The following is a 20,594-nucleotide window of genomic DNA, read 5'->3' as shown; positions in this document are numbered from 1 at the left end:
ATTTTTTTTTCTTTTACGACCTTGTAATCCCTTAATTTAGAATATATTCAGGGCAACTGAATGCAGCTGAGCATTTACTGGCCGGATGCCTTCCTGATGCCTATGTGGAGTTTGCAATGGGTATTTTCTTTTTGCTCCTTGAGAGAGAAACATCTGCTACCTAAGGATTAATCATTTGAGTGGAAGGGGAGCATCTACACCACTAGGCCACTACACCACTCTTGATTACACTGAAAATACTAGCCAAAAAAAAATAAATCTGTGTTCAGTCTTTATATGCTACTCATTTTTGCAGCAAACACAGGTTTTGCTTCCTTTTCACCCTCAAGGCCACATTATACTCAAGTATAAATATTCTTTAAGAAGCAATTGTTTAAAAACCATGAGGTTGCTTGACACTTTTTGCTATAACATAACTTGTTCTTAATTAGAAGTTTCAGATTCAAAAACTAGATAGTAATAAAAAAAAGAACTGTACTACCATTTGCTTCTTTTTGCTAAACTGCCAGCCTGGGCATTTCTCCACTTCATTCTCAGTTCAACAGTACACACATTGTTGAAGGCTGAGACTTGCCAACTGAGCTAGATAATTAATTCATTTGCCATCAAGAGCACAAGAGAAAGTATTTTGTAAATCTAATTGGTATGGTCAAGGTGTTTTGCGGGAGAAATGTGAAACAGGAAAACAAATTTCATGTTAAACCAAGGGTTTGTTGTTTTTGTTGTAAAGATTGTCACAGGAAAATTAACTTGAATGATCTGTGTATAGATAGCACAGAACCAGTGCTCTTAATACAGCTAAATAAACTTTCCACATTTCAGTCAAAGCAAGCAAGCAATAAGAAAACTGTATATGATAATTGGTAAAATATAATCTTTCCATGAAGTATCAAAGCCTAAGAAACTGTATTTATATTAACACAATACAGTGATACTTGGAATGTATGCTCAGAAACCTCTGTATTCTTAAAACACTGATATGCAAGCAATCACTTTAACCAAACAGATTTTTCAATCAGTAACCAATACATTCAGGTTGATCCATATATAGTAAGAAGCTACGTAGCACATACTAAAGAACAGTGGTGGGTAGCAAAGAGGTTTACCCATCGGTTCGGTGGGTGTGGCTTGCTGGGTGCGCTTTGCATGAGGCTTTCCTACTCACCTCCTGCAATCCTGCACTCTCCCTGTAGCTTCAACAGCTGACACAGCAATCTGCGGTGCCTTGCAAAGCAGCTACACTTCAAAAGCAGGGAATAAAGGTCAGTATGGGAGCCCAGCAGGCAGGTGGGCCCAACAGCAGCTCATCAGCGAGAACTGATTCGGTCTCCACTGATCTTTGGTGCTACCGGTACGTCAGAACTGGGCTGAACCAGTAGAATAGCTCCACTGCTAAAGAGCATGGTAAAAGGCCAACCATATTCTACACTATCACATTAATATGAAGACATTAATATGGGAGGAAATGGGACTGTCACTTCCCTCCCCTGTGTTCCCAACCTGGCTCAGACAATCAGGCATAGGGTTTGCACTGAAAAACAACTTTAATCTGAAGCCAACGAAAACACTTTCGCTTATGCAAACTGCATGGAATTTAGTCTTGTTTGGGACCAAAGTTAATTTTTGTTCTGTGTTAAATTTTCAATCTAAATTAATCTACCACTACCTTGCTTAAGAAACAGGAGCTGGCACATTTGCTTATTACATTTAAAGATGGTGTGTTGTTTAACACTATATGCAGAACACATATGCCTATCACGTGGGTAATTCAAAACTGCTTCTTTGAATCTCTGATTGAAAATTATCTTCTACTAGGGAAAATAGCCTATATTTAGGGAAAAAAAGAATTGTGTAAAGGGGCTGTAATAATGACACACAGAAAATCTTACCTGTCCACTGTGTATGTGTGTGTATGTGTGTGTGTGTGTGTATGCCTTCAAGTCATTGCTGATTGCTGGCAACTGCTTGGACAGGTCCATGCAATGTTTTTGGCACTGCTTTTCCTAGGATTGAGATAAAGTGACTGGCCCTGAGCCATCCATCTGACTTTGACTTAAACAGGGCTAGAACTCACAGTCCATCCTTCCGTCTGTCCATCCGTCCCCGGGTGTCTAGCTTGGTGGTTTATATCATTACATCAAACTGCTTCTCAACTGGCTTCCCAGAAACCATTAAAGTTTTTCACAGTTTTGGGAAGCAACAATTTCTTAGAACTTTGCACATTTCCCACCTTTTCCAATGTCAAAGAAGCAGATAGAGCAGCCTATTCAGGAACCCTTATTTCATGTGTTACCAAATACCAAGATAATTCCTCTCCAGAAACTAACTGCTTTCCAGTGTGTGTAACTTTAAAGGAGAAAGCAATCCTATACAGGGACATCATCTGGCCTTTTGGAAAGAAGTAACCCAGACCTCAGTCTAATTCTTATGTTCCCCCTCTCCACTTCGGATCAATCTCTCAATTTAATATGAAGGCAGATTCTTAAAACCAACCAGTTTTTGCATAAGAGAAAATCCACTCACTTTGCATAATGAGATATTTAGAGAAGTGCGAAATGATTCTACAGCTTCCTCATACCTGAAATCAGGTATTTATTACTGGCTTCCAAGTTGGTTGCATTCACCCAGTCACTGATTTCAGTAAAATGATGAAATAATGTTGAAAAAATAAAGCTCAGGGGAATTTATTTATAATTAGAAGTTCAGAACAAGAAAGTTCACCTTTTGGACTTTCCACACTTTAAACACACTGTCTTCACTCAGAAAAAATGTTTAGCTTCATTAAATATTAAGTTATTTAATTTAATAAGTTAAATATTTACATCTCATTTTATTTCCAGATTTTGCTACTCACATTTTTAAAAGGGCAAAACCAGGTTCTTCAAAGTGGCATATATCCTCTAATTTTTAAAAAGTATCACATTAATGATGATGGCAAACTATAATACCATAGCAATCAAGATAGTTCTAATATTTGCACCATTTGCACAGTTCTAACATTGTCACCAAATTTAGTGACTGCACACAACTTTGTTGCTTTACACATGGCAGAATAAGTAGGTGCCCAAATGGTGTTTTAAATATATCACTCAATCAGCACAGAAGTATTCTTGATTTAGACCAGTTGCTTAGCAGCTGTTCAAAGTAATGACAGTCCTCCCCGGGAACTTATTACCTGGTTCAAAAGTTCCAATAGCCACCCCAATCTGAAGTCTTGTTACTTCATTTTGGGTGCTGAGCATAATTTTTAGACAGAAACTCATAGAATTTTGTCCTACTGACAATTAAATCTTATAATTTTTACAATTTCTTATTCCTTCACTATTCTCTTTCCATTTTCATCCTCATGAAAACACAAGATTAATAGCAAAGCCATAGGTGATAAATCTGAGCTATTTTTTTTCTATATCTATTCCACACTTTTAACTTACTGCTTATTGAATTATTATTGATTGTTATACACTGTATCAAGCTGAAAGTGTTTATATAAATCATATGGAAATCCTGCTCTCTCAACTAGTCTCCTGGCTAACTTACATAACAGGATTGGTCATACAGTTTGAAGTTTGGCGTTGTCAAGCTATCTTTTTTTTTTAAATCTTGTAAATTCTTAAATTTAATTTCCTTCTTTTGTCAAACCATATAAAGATAGTTAGTTGTCTTTTCTACTCATTAATATCCTATTTTTAATAATTATTAAAATAATTTGAACCAGCAAGTCTTGGCAGAATGTGATTATATCTCTTTGAAGCAAATCTAGATTGATTGGAATATAACTCAGGTTTTATTCTCTTCGCAATTATTGCTGTAAAAAAATACTCTATATTCAGTAAAAAAAAAACCACTTTAGACTGCATTCTCAGTCAAATGATCAGAGGGAAGAGGCAGACAGTATATAAATTCTGAGTCAACTCTTTTCCCTACAAGGAAGCATTTTTTTTAATTCATTTGGAACTTTTTCTCTACAGTTCCTGGTTGGATCCTTCCTATTTCCAAATTTGATCCTTCTCCTCCTCCTTCTCCTCCTCCTCCTTTTTGTATCTCTGTTCATTTTGGGGAGAGTTATCCTGGTGACTAACAACAGGCATGATATTCCCCTCTGAAAAAAAAATCTGAAAAGTAGCCAGGGGTACAGGGGTTGCCTAAGCACCCGCCGCAGTCCGCGCAGCGCCCCGATGGGAATTAAATTGGCAATGCCCCCTTGAAGCTTTAGCAGAGTAAAGTAATCAAAAGTGATTTTTCAAGGTGAGTCTGCATGATAGTTTTATTGTTTGACAAAAAATAATAATAAAAAGCACCATGAGAATGCTCTCGGGCAAAGGATTTCACATTTAAAAAATAAAACAAACAAACAAACAAAAACAACAAATAAACCCTGCTTAACAGACAGGAAAACAGCCACAATGCTTCACCTCTAATTGGACTTTCTCTTTGTTCCCTTTCCTTTGATCAGCATTGCTTCTCTATGCTTCTATCTAGCTAGTTGAGCTGATAGCATAACTTTGAGTCTGGCCTGTCTTTTGGCTACAGTTGTCTTCCTCTTCAGTTCCAGATTGGCCCTCTTTGCTTTTAAATCCAAAACAGCTGGAGGGGACCAGAAATGTGGAGTAGTTGCAACCATCATTTTAATGAAGCATTCTTCTATGAAAGGTGCCATAACATTTTGCTGGTTTTTTAAGGTGCCACAAACTTAGGTGCCACACATGTTAAAGTGGGAAGCTCAGGCAGTGCAATATGCCTTATCTTTTATGATGGTGGGTTGGAGGCTGCAACTATTATTTGACCTTTAAAGTCACAGAAGACGAAGTAATATCAACCTTAAGTCTTGTTGGCCAAATCTTCGCTACAGGTATCCCACACAGCTACACAAAGAGCAGTGAAGTCCAACTTCCTAAAGAGAAACCGCCTTCCCTCTGCCTTAAGAAATCTGTCACTTGAGCGAAGCAGCATTTCTTTCAGTTGCTTAGTAATCTGTGTAGTTCGTTGCCGGCCACCTCCCTCAGGACAATGGAGGGTTGGCTAACAATAGCTGAACGAAGCTCTTTTCCTCCCGAGCCTTTGTCTCTGCGCTCTGTAACTCCCGGGAAAGTATAAGCTTTTCTTCTTCCACTCAGCTGAGCATTTTCGTTCCCGCCCTGTCTCCAAAGATGCTTCCTTCGGGGCCAGGGGGTGGAGAAAATCACCTGAAGCCGGCTGTGTGCGTAGGAAGAGAAGAGGGAAAGTGGGGCAATATTGGCGGGAACAGGAAGCGAGCCTTGGCGCCTCTGTTGCTTTCGGCGACGAAGGGGGAAGAGTGGCTTCTCCACATGTTGTAGTTGGCCCCGACGAACAGAAAGACGAGTCGTCCTTTGCCAGCGTCCCCGCACCTAGCACGCACCACACACACACACACACACACACAAGCACGCAACCCCACTCATGCTCTAGTGAGTCACAAGCAGGTCAGGAGGACCGCATAGGAAGGGAGGGGTGCAAAGCCTTTGGAGCCGCCGCAAAGAGCGGGAGAGAAGGTCGCTCAAGCCCTGTCACAGCCAGCGCGTAGAGGCTCCCTCGCAGGCGGTGCCTGAGGCATCTCAGCGCCTTTCCTCCAGGTGATTCAAGCTGCAAGAAAGGAAAGGGGGAAGCGTGTAGCTCCCATAGTCCGGGCCGTTTTGTGGGACAGTGAGCGAAGAAGCCAGATGCAAAAGGAGCCAGCTGCTGATGAGAAAAATCGGAATTCCGATTTTAGTCGGAAGAATATCATGTATGTAACAAGAATTCCAAGGCTTTACATATTTCCAATATTTTGTTGGGTTGGAAAGAACAAAAGCTTAAATTAAAACTAACCACACATTAGGAATAAAGGCACACATACCTTTTCCAAGATGAATCTATTTAAATAAGGCATATATCCCTGATTAGAAACAGGTCCTTCATCATCATCCCTAAAATGCTCTTCTAAGGCCACTGGATCATGAGGAACATTCAACAATGTGCAGAGGTTGTGAGAAAGGACCTAAAAATAGAGAAAAAAAATCAATTAAGATGATTTCATTGTTATTTTCCATACCTGTTTATATAGATTTCTGCAAAACAATACAGATATAGTTTGTTATTATTTTTTCTGGGATACTATATAATTCCTGATGCTATTAAATACTGAGGGAGAGGGGAAACACTTGCAATATTACTTTTGAGAAAATACGGACTCCATTTGAATTAATGAGATATATGAATGACAAAAGGGAAGACCATTTGACCATACCTGCACTATAAAATTTGGGAGTTCATACATAATAATTACCATACTAAAAAAAAGTATACTGGCTTGAGAATTAGCATGTAAATCTATTTCAACTCTCGGCTTGAAATATAAATAAAGAAAAATGCTGTTCCACAAGTGATGGTCATAATCTTTCTTCCTTTATTCCAGAATTAGTAATTTATGCTTGCTTTTTTTCCTTGCCAATGCTTAACACAGACACACACAAAAGTACCTAATCTCTTTGTCAGTGTAGGAAGAAATGTATAGAAGCCGGTGATTTGCATATTTACAGCCAATACATTCAGCAAATGTATTAAAAGCAACAAAAGGGGAGAAGGCAAAACCTCCGTGTGTACTACTGGCTTGGAGAAGTGTGAGTCTCCTTGCCTGGAGGGTCCCCCTTGTGGTTCAGGTGCTGCTTCCTCAGGTGACAGCTTGGCAGTGACCAGGGCCTTGCTAAGTAGGAGTTTAAAGAGGGCTGGTTTAAAGACTAATGCAGAGGAGGGCTGGTCTGGACACGAGTCTTCTTCCTCTGAAAGATTGCAATCACAGATTTCGCCCTCTTCGCGCTCTGAACGAGAGGAGAAACTGTGTTCAGATAGGGAGGTGCCCTCTTCCCCTTCATAGTCCTCCCATTCTGCCTGTGAAGAATGGACCCTGAGGTCTTGGGGTCTGTGGAAATCTTGCTGCGGAGGTAAGGAAGTCATAGATTGAGAAGGGAGAAGGGCCTGAACCCTTTCCAGAGGCCAAAAAATCTGTTGAAAGCCTTCAGCCAATCCCTGCCTAATGGCTAAGGAAACAACATCTTTGATCTCCCTGGGCCTGTTATCAAAGGTAGTGGAGGGCTGAAGGCCAGCTGCAGTGGGCATGAAGGTGGCTTCCGGCCTAATCTGGGAGGCCTGAACTCTGGAGGGAAGAGAGGGGGCATAGGGCCCAGAAGTTTGCTGGAAATATGTCCCAGACCTGCTGAAATCCTGAGGTTGTTCCTCAAATGCCTCAGGGGATCAGACGGGGGTGGGGGTCCAAAGGCTCCATGAACAACTTCCCCTCCCCTGGGGGGGCTTCTCTGGAAACCCTGATGTTCGGCTGGCTGGGAAACCTGTTGCAGTTGCCCTCTCCTTTGTTGAATAGTCTTGTTAAATTGTCTCTCTAGAGCTGCCTGTCTGCGTTTCTCTGCCTTCAACTCAGTCTGTCTTCTTAGGGGCTAGAGCCTTAGCTCTGATTTTTGCAGCCACTTCCCTCGGAGCACTACCTTGTCTGCGTCTTTTCCTTTTAGTGGGTTGGAAGGCCTGTTCCACTGGGGAGTAAAACTCTGCATGAGCACTGTCCTGATCCAATTTAAATAAGCAAGGCTCAAGTGGAACTGGGTCTTTGGAGCCCTGAAAATGGCCACCAGGCCACTTAAAATGGCCGCTCACCTCGTGTCTGAAGAGGCTGCATTCAAAGATAGCCGCTGCTCATTGATGGCTCCAAGAAGTGAATTTCCTTAGGCTATTGCAAGCCCTGAGCGATCAGATCAGCCAGAAAAGGAAGAGATGCCTCCCACGCGATCAGCTGGCTGGCTCTGTTATCAGTTTGCCGATCAGTTTTATGATCGGATAAACTGCGGCTATGGGGAAGGTCTCAGATGCTTCCTTGCTTGCCTAGCAGCGCTTGGGGAAATGTTTATCCCAACATTGCAGGAGAACGGGGCCCCACTCTCCTGAAGTTGCAGCTGCCAAGATCCCCGGGAGCTGATTGAAGCAAGGGTAGCTTCTGTAGAAAATAACTGAATAAAGCTAAGGCTTTCAGAGACACAGCTTGTGACTTAAGGAAATTGAGTCAAAGCTGGGGATTCTCCAGGGGCTGGCTTTTTATATATACAAGTACAGACCCAGCTTAATTACGTCATAAGAAGGAGTCTACCCATCCTGGGCTCTCACTGCAGCATGGAGGAGAACAGGCTATACAGTATATTAAAAACGCACACACTACTTTGTGACACTCATGGAGGCATTGTGCAACTTTGACGGATCATCAGCTCAGGAGGGGGAGTATCAGCTGCCATTTTGTGTCAGCTGCCTGCTCGTAACTACGAGTTGTCTGTAAGCCGGACGTTCTAACCTGGGGACTACCTGAACCATGGCATTCATTATTGAAGATCCTAAACACAACCACCAATAGTTTGAATAATGACCTCCTGAAGAGTCCTGTCCTTTACTGAGAAGAATAATGTGCTAGGTCTAGGGCAGCCCAAACAATGTTTTGGATCAAGTTCAAAGGAAGGAATTGGAAACATCAACCAGGCAACTTTTAAATGACCTTGGCATGATATCAAACACAAACCAATAATGCTACATTTTCCTCTGTCAGAAACCCTCAGACCTACAAATATTCTAATGCTCACCCAATACTGATAAACTGAACTGCCTTCCTTCCATGCCTGCTACCTTTAAGTTCCAAAGTATCTTACAATATCATTCATGAATGTTCTGTGCTGTTTATAGTTTGATAAAACAAAGTTAATAATACAGAATGCCAATATTCTATATGCTTGTCCCATACCTTTTATGAGACAAAACAAATACAAAAGGTATCAAGACTGCCTTTGAAGATGGTCCAGGAGCTTCAGCTAATTCAGAATTCAAATATCTGGTTATTACCAAAACATATGTTGCTTCTGTAATAAGTTCCCAACTAATTCTGTACTTATCAACTTAAAATAGGATTGGTCTAAGTAACTTGAAACACTGCCTATAAACTCTGCCCTAGATCCCAAGAACTTACTGTTGAATAAAATTATAACACTGGCTAGCAAAAGAGATATGGCATTTCTATGGTAGCCTTTCTGTCATGAAGGCTTACTTGTTCCAAGATAAGAATCATGCAAGCCAACCTATTTTCTGACACTCTTAAGGAAAGGAAAGATGGACTTTGAAGAAAAAGGACAGGAAGGCTTTAAATCCTGGGCGCCCAACCTTTTAGTTTGCCTGGGCCATATTAAGTGAAAAGGAATTGTCTTGGGCTGCATATAAAATATGTAATACAGTTAATGAATATAAATAACAAAATTCCGGTTAAAAGTTTACAATGTTGTGGGGCCACATTACTAACTGTCCAGGGCTGTATATGGCCCACAGGCCATGGATTAGACACACCTGCTTTAAAGAGATAGATGATTATCTATTTTTACATGAATCAATGAACATTTTTATTTTAAAGATTGAGCTTTTACAGCTAATCTTAAAAGTTACTCAAGAATAGGTGACTAAAGTAACCATAGAACATTCTGGGAATTCAAGCAGCAGAAACAACAAGTAACAATACTACAAAGGAACAGGGTAACAGGAAAATAGTTAGAAGTTATGGGTGCTCCAACACTGGAGGTTTTTAAGAAGAGATTAGACAACCATTTGTCTGAAATGGCATAGGGTTTCCTGTTTAAACAGGGGGTTGGACTAGTAAATCTCCATGGTCCCTTCTAACTCTGTACTGGGCTACGGCCCGGGGGTTGGGGACCTCTAGTCTAAATCATGCTCTATTACCAATGATTGGAGCAAAGATATTCTATCTCTGTAGACTTGTATTTAATGTATCAGCATTGATTAGCAAAAAATAAAAAAGCAATATAATGGGATTATATAAAGCTCCACCCTCTCTCAAATTGGAAGATTTCAATAGTAAGCATCCTTATTCACATGGTTATTAAGGGAGAAAATTCTTTGTTTTAACATATAAAGGAAATTTTCACAGTCTACCTTCATGTTAGAAGTGCCATTCAATCTACATGATTTATACACTTGGAGCTATGGTGTTGTTGGCTGCAAATTGCAGAGTATTTTTAAAAGAAGTTGTGAAGGACACTGCAGTGAATTATCAAATAAACCAAAGCACTTTCTCTACCCCCACATGCTGAGGGAGTGTATCTATTAAGAGTAGCCAGATAAAAAAATTAAATAATCTGAAGGACCCACAATGCACCCTTGTCAAATATAGAAAATTACAGATACAGGTGGCCTTGAACTGCCAGCATTATTGCCACTACACCTGAGTTCTCACCAAACAAAGTGCCTTCACAGATTTCACACTTGTATACAATTTGAGAGAATCCATTTGCAAAAGTTAATTAATTAAAAAACATGATTCCAGTACTGGGAAAGATTTTTCTAAGCAAATTTTACTTAGAGCTATCCTCCTTGGGAAAATTCAGTTTTCAATTTTAAAAAAATGTAATTTATGATTTATAGGTGTATCATTCATTCCAAGTAATTAAAAATATATTGAAGAATATTATCTTATCAGAGATTAATGCAGCTCTGTTCCAAACATTACTTTCCACTAACTTCACTGTAGCACTTCTTCCTCTATGCTACAATGTCTTGCTTCACTGGCTCTAATTCTTACCCCATTTCCTCTTTGAACAAAATAGAAATGTTAACCTTGAGAACTGCTCTAAAACTTCCGAGGCTGCCTACCTTGCAGTTTTTGCAGTGTTAAAATATCTATGGTTATAGACTAAAATATGGACATTACACAGTTTTTATGGGACAGGGAGGTCCTCCCAATGTCCTGACAATAAATTCAGCAATAACCTGAATTACAAAGATACAGTTTCTTTAAAAAAAAAATACAGCCAAATTCTTTACAGTACTGATTCGGTGGGGTGCTCTAGTGCAAGAGAGAGAAGAAATACAACTTTTGAAGAATCCATCTCTTAACACAAAGATAATTTAGGCTCTACTGAACTGGCAATGAAGGCTGTAGAATGGGCAGGCTAATTTACAACAGGGGACAAAACCTCTGCTCCCTCGCTCACAAAAGGTTGCTCACTGATAGGAATACAGTAGTAGTAGGAGTAGAGGAGCAACACTTAAAATAATCTAAAGTTTCAAAAGTTAATTACATGATACAACCATTTTAGAGCACAGTGCTGTAAAAGCAAATGTGTTACTATCTTAAATAAAATACTCATAATAACGCTTTGATTACTCAGACTGCAGAAGCTTCTATGCTCGCTGAACTTCTGCCCTAGGAACTGTCAATGTAGTTAATAAACTTTCACTGCAGCTTCACACAGAAAACTGACACAGCAACTACTCTGCTAGCATTATTCAGTGTAATGCAGAAAACAAATGCTAAATTCTTCCTGTTCCTTATTCTTCTCTACAACGTCCAAACTAAAGTAATTTTTTTCCTTGTAGTAAGCAGTGTGTTCATATGAGGACATGATAGGTTCCACAGCATCATTGTGGTGGGGAAGCACAAGATATTTGCATTAATCTTGGCCATCTACTCCATGACATCAAATCTACTCTCAAAGTTCAAGACATTTTTATACTTAATCCAGCTTTTAATTTAGAGTTACCACCCATAGTGTCAATTTAAATTTAAAAAAAAGAAGACATTTGAAGAACTGTGTAAGATTCCCAGCAATGTTTATAAAAATTCCACAGACAACTTTCAGAAAACTTATAAATACGGAAAAGAATTCTGGGATTTCATTCAGTTCTGCCTAATTCTCTTAAGTCTGCCATGAATTATTAACAGAATTCACAGTTGCCAGCACAGACTCCAGCCAAACTAGTGATGTTACAATGATCTACTATCCGAGGCATTCCACAGGTGTAGAAGCCTTTTCAAAACACTCTTAGTGTTGGCTTACCAAGAGGAAATGAGGGCCAAGGGAGCCTGCTGGAATATGCCCAGATTTACAGATCAAAGATCTACAAATTGTGCTATGGTGAATGCTCCAAAGACTGTATAGCAAGAATGGAGTATTTGACTACTTGTTCTATTTCGTCTCCAGTACAGAATATCTCCCTTTGGCAAGCTCCACATGGAGCTGAAACAAAAACCAGTTCTTTCATTCGGGTGCCTGAATGTTGTAGACCAATGGAGTAGAAAGAGCAACAGCCAACTGAATGGAAGAAGGTGGGACATGCTACGTTTTTATGCTTTGCAGCATTAAATGTGAAATACAATGATAGAATAATTCTTATAATAAAAATGGCTTCGTTCCAACTGTGCCTGGCAGTCCAACCGTGGCCTAAAATAGCTAAGATTATATGTTCTTCATTTTCACAGGACAAAAAGATCTACAGTAATGAGCAATTATAATTTGGCAGTACTTGAATGGACACTACAGCAAAATGGCAATTATCTGAGCCAAATTTAATTTTAGCTCAATAGTTGTGTGCGCCAGGTATCACTGTGCTTAAATCACTTAATTTTTTTTAAACAGGGGAGGACCACATCCCAAACTAAGGAAAGAATTATGTCTTTGTTTCAACACATCAAACAATTTTTGTGTGTTCTATTATTTGAAATACTGAAGAAGGGACCACACTTCAGTGCTACGTTGTAGCAGATCTGGGTTCCATCCCTTACAATGACTATGTGTCTAATAACAAGTGTTGGGAAAGCCTTACCTAAAACCCTTTTAGGATAAAGTGGGTTTATAGGTTTTTCGGGGGAAGTTCATGTAATCAGAACCAGGACAAAACTAGATATGGTAAAATAGAAAGTGGGTGCCTCAAGAGTGCAGAGAGTTGAAGGAGGCCATTGCAGCTGAAAATGGAGCTCGGGAACCCGTTTTCCCTGGCAGAGCGCTCCAGCCACCCAAGGCACCCTGACATGAGTGACGTCGAACTGACTATACCCACCCTGGCCACACCCACCCTGGCTCCCCAGGGTCAAACACAACCCTGATGCAGCCCGCAATGAAGTCAAGTCTGACACCCCTGTTCTAGAATCTTTACTTTTTACCCAAGGATTAGAAAATATGTTTATATGAGGCAGCTTTATATCTCCTTAAACTGTTCCCAAAATTCAAGCTACATTTTAGAATACATCAATTAAAGAGAACTCTAGAATAAGAACAATTATTCCTTTTCATTAGTCTAAACAGAACTATGATAGAAGCTAAACTGGTTTAATACTTGGATTGTGACAACCAGGGAGAGCCAGCTTGGCCTCATACCAAGTAATTGTAAGTTCTAGTCTCATCAGCTAGTTGACTTTGGACCAGTTACGCTCTCTCAGCCTAACTCAGCTCACAGGTTGGTTGTTGTGGGGGAAAATAGAAGAAGGTAGAAATATTAAGTATGTTCACTGCCTAGAGTTATTAATAAAAGTAATAAAAGTAGGATAAAAATATAAAATAAACAAATATCAAACTTATAACTGGGAAATTGAAAAATATCCCAGAAGAAGAAAGTGGCAACAGCAAAATCATTTCAGTACTTTTGCCAAGAAAACTGCACATTATTTTCCACTGTGGTTGTGTCACCAAGAAGCCGAACTCAACTCAAGGCTAACTTTATCTTATTTGATTCAGTTTCACGTACAACAAGGAGCATTAGAGAATATTCTTAAACAGCCAAAATATTTTGATAGGGTTGAGGTAGGCAATTAACAAATCACAAAGCTGCAAAAATTTAGAAAGCAGCAGAAATTACTTTACTCCATATCAAGGCATTAATCTTGCTAAAACAGTCTTGTCTAGCTGACTGGCTCTTCAAGAGAGGGGAATTTCCAAGTTTTATGTGGAACTACAAAAGACTGAACCTTATTTTTTCCATGCAAATTAGGCACTCAAGCTCAGAGTCTTCTCTTACACAAATGCAATGAGATCAATCATTAACAGTTTGTTGTCCTTTTAAAAGTATGTCTTATTTCACCATTTAAGACAGAGGTCTCCAAGCTTGGCAACTGTAAGACTCGTGGACTTCAACTCCCAGTATTCTCCAGCCAGCATAGTCATAAAGTCTTAAAATTGGCAAGTTTGGAGACCTCTGATTTAAAATAAATCACTGCCTAATAGTGTAACATTGTCCCTGAATAGTCTTATCCACAAGACCAATCATGTTGAAAAGATGAATACATGGATGTAATTTCTAATCTGTACTGAACCACCTGCATAATGCATACATTCTGATATGTAAGCTGTTTTAAGATTTAACTCCCACCCCGCATGCACATTTAGCTTATTTCAGCATTTATAGAACTCTAGCATGCCTATAATTAAATGTACAATGAACTCATCCTAAATTACAAAATGAGCACATAGCAAAATTAGTTGACCAATACCATCACACTTACATGAAGTGCAGCATAGCTGATACTCAAGTGGCCCTAAGAGTCATGCTACACTGATAAATGCCACACTAGTTTTTTGTATTACTTTATAATTGTTTGAAATTAGTTAAAACAAAAGAACACTTGAGTTACTATGTAATATCCTTATGCAGATATCCGGGAAGGGGTGTATGTAGTTTTTTTCACTTTTTATATTTCCTCTAAAGTTGTTGATGAAGACAGGCTAATACTCTGAAATCTGCTTTGCCTGGTCCTGTGCCAGTGAATTCTATCACTTAGACCCAGAAAAAATGAAATTGTCATCTAAAGAAAAAAGCATTTTCAGCCTCCCAACCTGCAGAAATAAAAAGGTGGGCTTGCCAAAGTTCTCTCAGAAACCTACCTTAAAAACATACTTTGATTTCTGGATTCTCCCAAGTGGAGCTCAAGATTACTCTGATCAGGAGTTATCAACTCCAGATCCTGCCTGGATTCAGATATCCTACTCAGTTACATGGTTTATTTGGTTTTGGCTGAAAGTGTTGTCTGAGCCCAGTCTGTGGGATTATGGTCAGCATGTTGTGTGAATCCACACAATTGTCTTCCTCACCTGCTCAAGGTTGACCTAACCTTCCATCCTTCCAAGGTCACTAAAATGAGGACCCAGATTATCCAGGTAAACTGCTTAGAAGGGGCTGTAAAGGACCATGAAATGGTATATAAATCTGAGTGCTATTGCTACTTAATAACGTCTGATAAAGCAACCAATAGCTTAATGTGAACAAAGTTCTTAGTAAAGTTCTGTAAGAACACCCAAAACAAAGCCTTTCTGAAAATACAGGTGATCCTTGACTTACAACAGTTCATTTAATGACCATTCAAAGTTACAATGGCACTGAAAAAAGGGACTTAGGACTGTTTTTCACACTTATGACAATTACAGCATCCCCATGGTCACATGATCAAAAATTCAGACGCGTGGCAAGTGGTTCATATTTACGACGCTTGCAGTGTCCTGGGGTCATGTGATCAGGTTTTGTGACCTTCTGACAAGCAAATGGGGAAGCCAGATTCACTTAACAACCGTGGTCCTAACTTAACAAATGCAATGCTTCACTTAACAACTGTGGCAAGAAAATTAGTAAAATGGGGCAAACTCACTTAGCAAATGTTTCACTCAGCAACATAAATTTTGGGCGCAATTGTGGTTGTAATTCGAGGACTTCCTGTATAGCCATCATCCCCTGGAAGGAATCCGAGTTGCCTGTACCACCTCACATCCTAAGGGACACACAGCTCTGTTTTAGCTCTGAGGCCAAAAGACACAATGCTCCGAGGAATTTTTTTCCCCCAATGCCACTCACTGTGAAAAGCAAAAGAAAAGCTTTCCAGGCGGAGAAGAGTTTTAGGTGGGGCAGCTGGGCTTAGCAATGGAACCGATACTACCCCAGCCTTTGACTCTAGGTCGCTTCCCCCCGCCCATGCCGCTCTGACACGTGTCTGGAAGGCTCCCCGCCAAAAAAGGGGAAGTGTCTAGGGAAGGTGCCGCCGGGGGCAGCTAATGGGCTTCCCCCTCGAGGGCTCCCCAGAAACTGCCCCAGCCGCCCCATCTCCTCGCCTCTGTGGAAGGCTCGAGGCGCTCTCCCATCTCTCCTGGACTTGCCTTAAGCTGCGACTTGGAGACTTTACCGCTCCTGTCCAAGTCGAGGGCGGTGAAAGCGTGCCAGATGGGCTTCAGGAGCTCTTCCTTCAGGCTCCCCATGGCTCTCCTTTTCTGTCTCCCGGCGCCTGGTTCAAAGCGCGCCTCCCCCGAGGGAGCTGCTGCTCCGCCGCGCGGCGACCTTCGCACCCGCCGGCTGCCAGAGAGGCGACCCCGCTCGGAAGAGAGCGGCCTACGCACCGCGAAAACGTTGTGTGCTTCCGTCTCAGCCCGGCCCCCGGCCTGGAGCGGTGCTTTGCAGAGAGAGAGAGAGGACCTAACTGCAGGGTACAGCAGGCGTCTTCCTCCCAGACCAGGCTCTGACTTCATCTGCGACGATGGGCGGGACTAAATTGTAAAGCCTTTCCCGACAAAAATGCAGAGTAATTCAGGCAGGTCTTCCTCAAATCCGGGTGAACTCTGATTGTTTCATATGTAGCACTGCCCTTCGCCGCAGCCTTGCCTAGTAGATCTCGTGTTTACTTCCTTTGGGATATATAATTGCAGCCTTCGTGGGACGCTGATCTCCAAAAAGCTCTCCTTTCGACTTCCTTTTACTTTGCAGGGAAACAAAACGTACAAGAGTTGGGGAGAGGGGGATGGAAACGATTTGAAATTGGAAAAGAAAAACGTACCACGTGTTTGTTCTCTCCACCTGGTGTAAATTGGAAGGAACGTAATACAGGACTTCATTTGCTAGATGTTCCTGGAGAACAGGAGAACATCTATCTACTATGTTGATACAGCTTTGGTATGCAAGAACCCATAGAAAATAATTTTTTTCAACCTATCAGTTAAAAAGTGTCTAATAGGATTTAAAAGTCCTCTAATTGCTTTGATTTAAACTTAGAGCATTCAGTATGAATGGTATTTATTAGGGTATTATGTATTTAGTAACACATAAGACAATTTTTTCAGTTGGATCTGAAATCTATTATAAAATATGTACAAGTAGCAAGCACATGTGTAAAATACAAAATTTTGTTTTGAATCTGGAGTAAGCCATTGCATTCCAGATGTTCTGCCAAACTCTTTACCTAGGCAACAATTTTGCTCTATAGGTGATCCCAAGCTTCCAAAATGCTTATGTGTTGTTTCAGGCAAACCCAACTGTTCTGTGCACAAAAATAGTACATATATAGAATGTTTTGTGCATTCTTAATCATAAGCTAGTTATATTGATGCCAAAACAGCACATTGCCCAGGTGCGTACATGTACCATGCCTCAAACCATGATATATAAAAAGTTAAAAACAAAGCAACTTTATTTTATTTCTCTAAAACAAGGAAACCACATCTCTAGATAGCCTAACCAGTGTTCCTTAAAATATGTTCCTAGGATTCTGGACCCCTCTTAGCATTGGACTTGATTTGTAATAATAGATCTTTTTTTTGTTGTTTTCAAACTTTGTGTAATTGCAATAGGTTTTCTTCCACTAATCTTGCAGTTGGTTGCTCAGCCAACTGTCCTCAGTCCTGTAGCCCATTTATCATGAGATGTCCAGGAACTCCCGTGTGGTCCTTGTTGATCCAGGCAATGATCAATTCAGTATGGATTTTGTAAAATACTTGTCACCATATTGTTTATAGGAGAAACACTCTTTGTCTGGCTCCTCTGCTGAAAGCTCCCCAGTATGTTTGAATCTCTGGCATAGCTGTCTTTCCCAGAGAACATAAGCCTACCAATACTGGAGGATTATTGTACCAACATATGGCAAAATACATTGCCACGTGTATTTTGTCACATATATTTGAATCAGAGAAACTTGGCAGAATAGTTTTTGGACCATTACAGAAGAAAGGAAAGATACGATGATCAAAGAAAGCCTGGATCATTGTAATTATTTCCACCTGTCTTTACAATAGAAGTTGGAGATATGACCTGTACTTTTCAGACAGGGAGTTGAAGCAGTTAAAGCAAATTGAGATGCCCAAATAGATATTCTGGATCATTTTGAGAGTAACAATAACAAAACAATTCTAGTTCTGAGAGCATCTACTGTTCTACACTTCAGTAAACAATGTAAAATTGCTCAATATCTACCAAAAATATACTTTTCTTTAATTTTTTGTTCTGTACCAGAGGCTGGAATATATTTTTAAAGGACCCAGGAGAAAGGGATTTGGAAAAACCTGAAAAAGTTCAACATCTATTCCAGACAAATAGATATAAATGGTAAACTAAGTAATAGGATGAAGCCTAGCTGAAGAGATTAGCACAGATCCTCAAAATTTAAATCTTCCCTCATTAAACTACTATAGTTTTTAAGAGGTCAGTAGATCCAGCCATACAGATGACTTCTTGTCAATGTATGCTTGGATTTTTCAAAAGCCTTTGGGGAACAAAAGAGTCAATAGCTCTTGAGTAAAGTAAATAGTCCTAGAATAAAAGGACCAACCAACAAAAGGATTATTAACTCAGCAAAGACCAAAAAGTCAATAACAGGAATATATGGACAATTTTCTCACTGGAATCAATTTTCTCAAGAATCAATGCTGCAATCAAGAGGTTTATAATTTGCAAAATGATCTTGACTTGAGAGTTCATTGGAGACTGGCCATATTTCTGGGAGTAAATTGGGGACTGGACTATTCAGGGTAATAAAATGGTCTGAAGAGCTTCAGAAAAGTGAATGGTCACCCAAATGAAAAATGCAAGTTTAATGTGATACATAATGGGATTCCCCCACCTCCTCCACACCACCAAAAGAAAGTCATATATAGACTTACGGTGTCTGAGTTGTCTTTAATCAACCAGGAAAAATATCTCAGAGATGTATGTTGAGAGCTCAACATAGATGACAGCTTAATGTTTGGCAGCTATAAAACAGCAAATCCCATGAGTAAGGCATAATTGTAATTATGTGTTTCAAGCAACATCCGTATGGAGAAAATGGATAGAGAAATGCTTTTGTCACTTTCTGAAAACACTAAGATGAGGCATATAGCTCATTTAGTTGACTGGAAGATGTAGAATGTAAGAAAGCACTTAAGATAGTGATTAAATTACTGTGCCATGGAAGAGGATTGGAAAAGGAAAAAATTGTTTCATTTAAGAGATTTGGTCCCTAAGCTGCATTAGTAGAGGAATAGTATCGATATCATGAGAAGTTATAATACTGTTTTTTATTGCACTAGGGAGGCCACACTTGGAATACTGTGTCCAGTTCTGTCACCATAATATAAAAAAATGATACCATAGAAAGAGTAGAAAAAAGTAACTAATACGATAAGGGGTCTGCAGGATAAATCGTACAAGAAATAGTAAAGGGAACTAGGTATGTCTAGCCTAATGAAAAGAAAAATTAGGGTGACATAATAGCTATCTTTGATATATGAAGAACTGCTGTGGAGAGGTGGGGATCAACTTCTTCTCAAAGCTTCTGAGGGTAGGACAAGAAGCAATGGGTGGAATCTCATTAAAAAGAGATCCAACCTAGAACTAAGGATAAACTTCCTGACAGGACAATTAACCAATGGAACAGCTTGCCTCCTGGAGTTGTGGGTGCACCATCACTGGGGATTTTCAAGAAAACATTGGACAACCATTTGTCTATGTTTATACACGGTCTCCTGTCATGGTGGGGGACTTGCACTAGACCTCCAAAGTCCCTTCCAGCCCTATGATTCTATGATTCAGGGCTATATTTTCTGGATAAAAGACAGTGACAAAAGATGGGCTGCATGACATAAAAAAGTGGAAATGTTTCAACGAATAATAATAAAACAGGGTAAGGTTGGTGAGAGATGCTTTAGGCAAAACGCTGGTAGGGTTGAAAGTGGAAACTCAGGCCTGAGAAGTTCAGATAAAAATTTGTACACTCAAGAAGGAAGTGCAGGATTGACTACAGTTAGATTTTTTTTTAAATAATAAAGAGGAAGAACATTTGCTTATGAAGATTGCAGCCTTGGTTGCTTATTTATTAATGCTTAGATTATGAGCATTGTAAAAGTTCAAATGAGCTTGAACTCATAACATGCAAAGAGAAATATGACTTATTTATTGCTTTTAAAATAATGAAAAGGGGAAAAATAAATACAAAGATAATTATCATTAAAAATACATTGTCAAAAAAAGGAGGAAAATTGTGCTTTTTTTATAAAAAATGAAGACTTTTCTAGGAGGTATGAAATAGTGGTGAAGGATTTTAGTTATGACAAGAACAACGGGAAATACTCTACTTTGCATAGTCTGTCTCTAGTCTGTGAGAAATTTGTGACTTCCTTTGCTGATGATCACTTTCTCATTCAGGGAGAAAATTAATACGCAGGAAATCAATCAAGTCTTGATCCTTGCAATATGAAAAATTTAAGACTTTCCCAGGTTAAAGCATTAGCTTCATATAAATTATATCCTGGATACATTCTAACAATCTGGTCCAAACTATATAAACATGATACAGAATTTGCCAAATGAGGTATCCTTCTCTATCTTAGAGACTATTTACCACAAGTGTTCACATTGCGCTAGGGGCAAATTGAATTTTTGCCCATGGTCTTTTGTAAAGGGTAGGAAGAACATGACTCATACATGGAAGAATCCTAATCTAAAATTAGGATTTGAAACAATCCCAAGAGTTATTTCAGTATTTTGGG

General features: G+C 39.7%; 1 protein-coding gene across 1 annotated transcript in view; it reads right to left on the bottom strand.

The window, feature by feature from the left end:
• The window catches only part of SWAP70 (switching B cell complex subunit SWAP70), a 38,282-nt gene extending 18,220 nt beyond the window's left edge, over positions 1 to 20,062 (bottom strand). Inside the window, exons 1-2 of the mRNA XM_026706468.2 lie at positions 15,963 to 20,062; positions 5,855 to 5,995 (exon numbers count right to left, since the gene is read on the bottom strand). Coding sequence (XP_026562253.1) covers positions 5,855 to 5,995; positions 15,963 to 16,328 — 507 coding nt within the window. The 5' untranslated portion in view covers positions 16,329 to 20,062. The remainder of the gene's footprint in view (positions 1 to 5,854; positions 5,996 to 15,962) is intronic.
• Between the last annotated feature and the right edge of the window lie 532 nt (positions 20,063 to 20,594).

Source organism: Pseudonaja textilis, chromosome 1, assembly GCF_049901715.1.
Source record: "Pseudonaja textilis isolate UNSWEBS1 chromosome 1, rPseTex1.2, whole genome shotgun sequence".
NCBI classification, from domain to species: Eukaryota; Metazoa; Chordata; class Lepidosauria; order Squamata; family Elapidae; genus Pseudonaja; species Pseudonaja textilis.
This window is presented reverse-complemented; position numbering and strand designations above follow the sequence as displayed.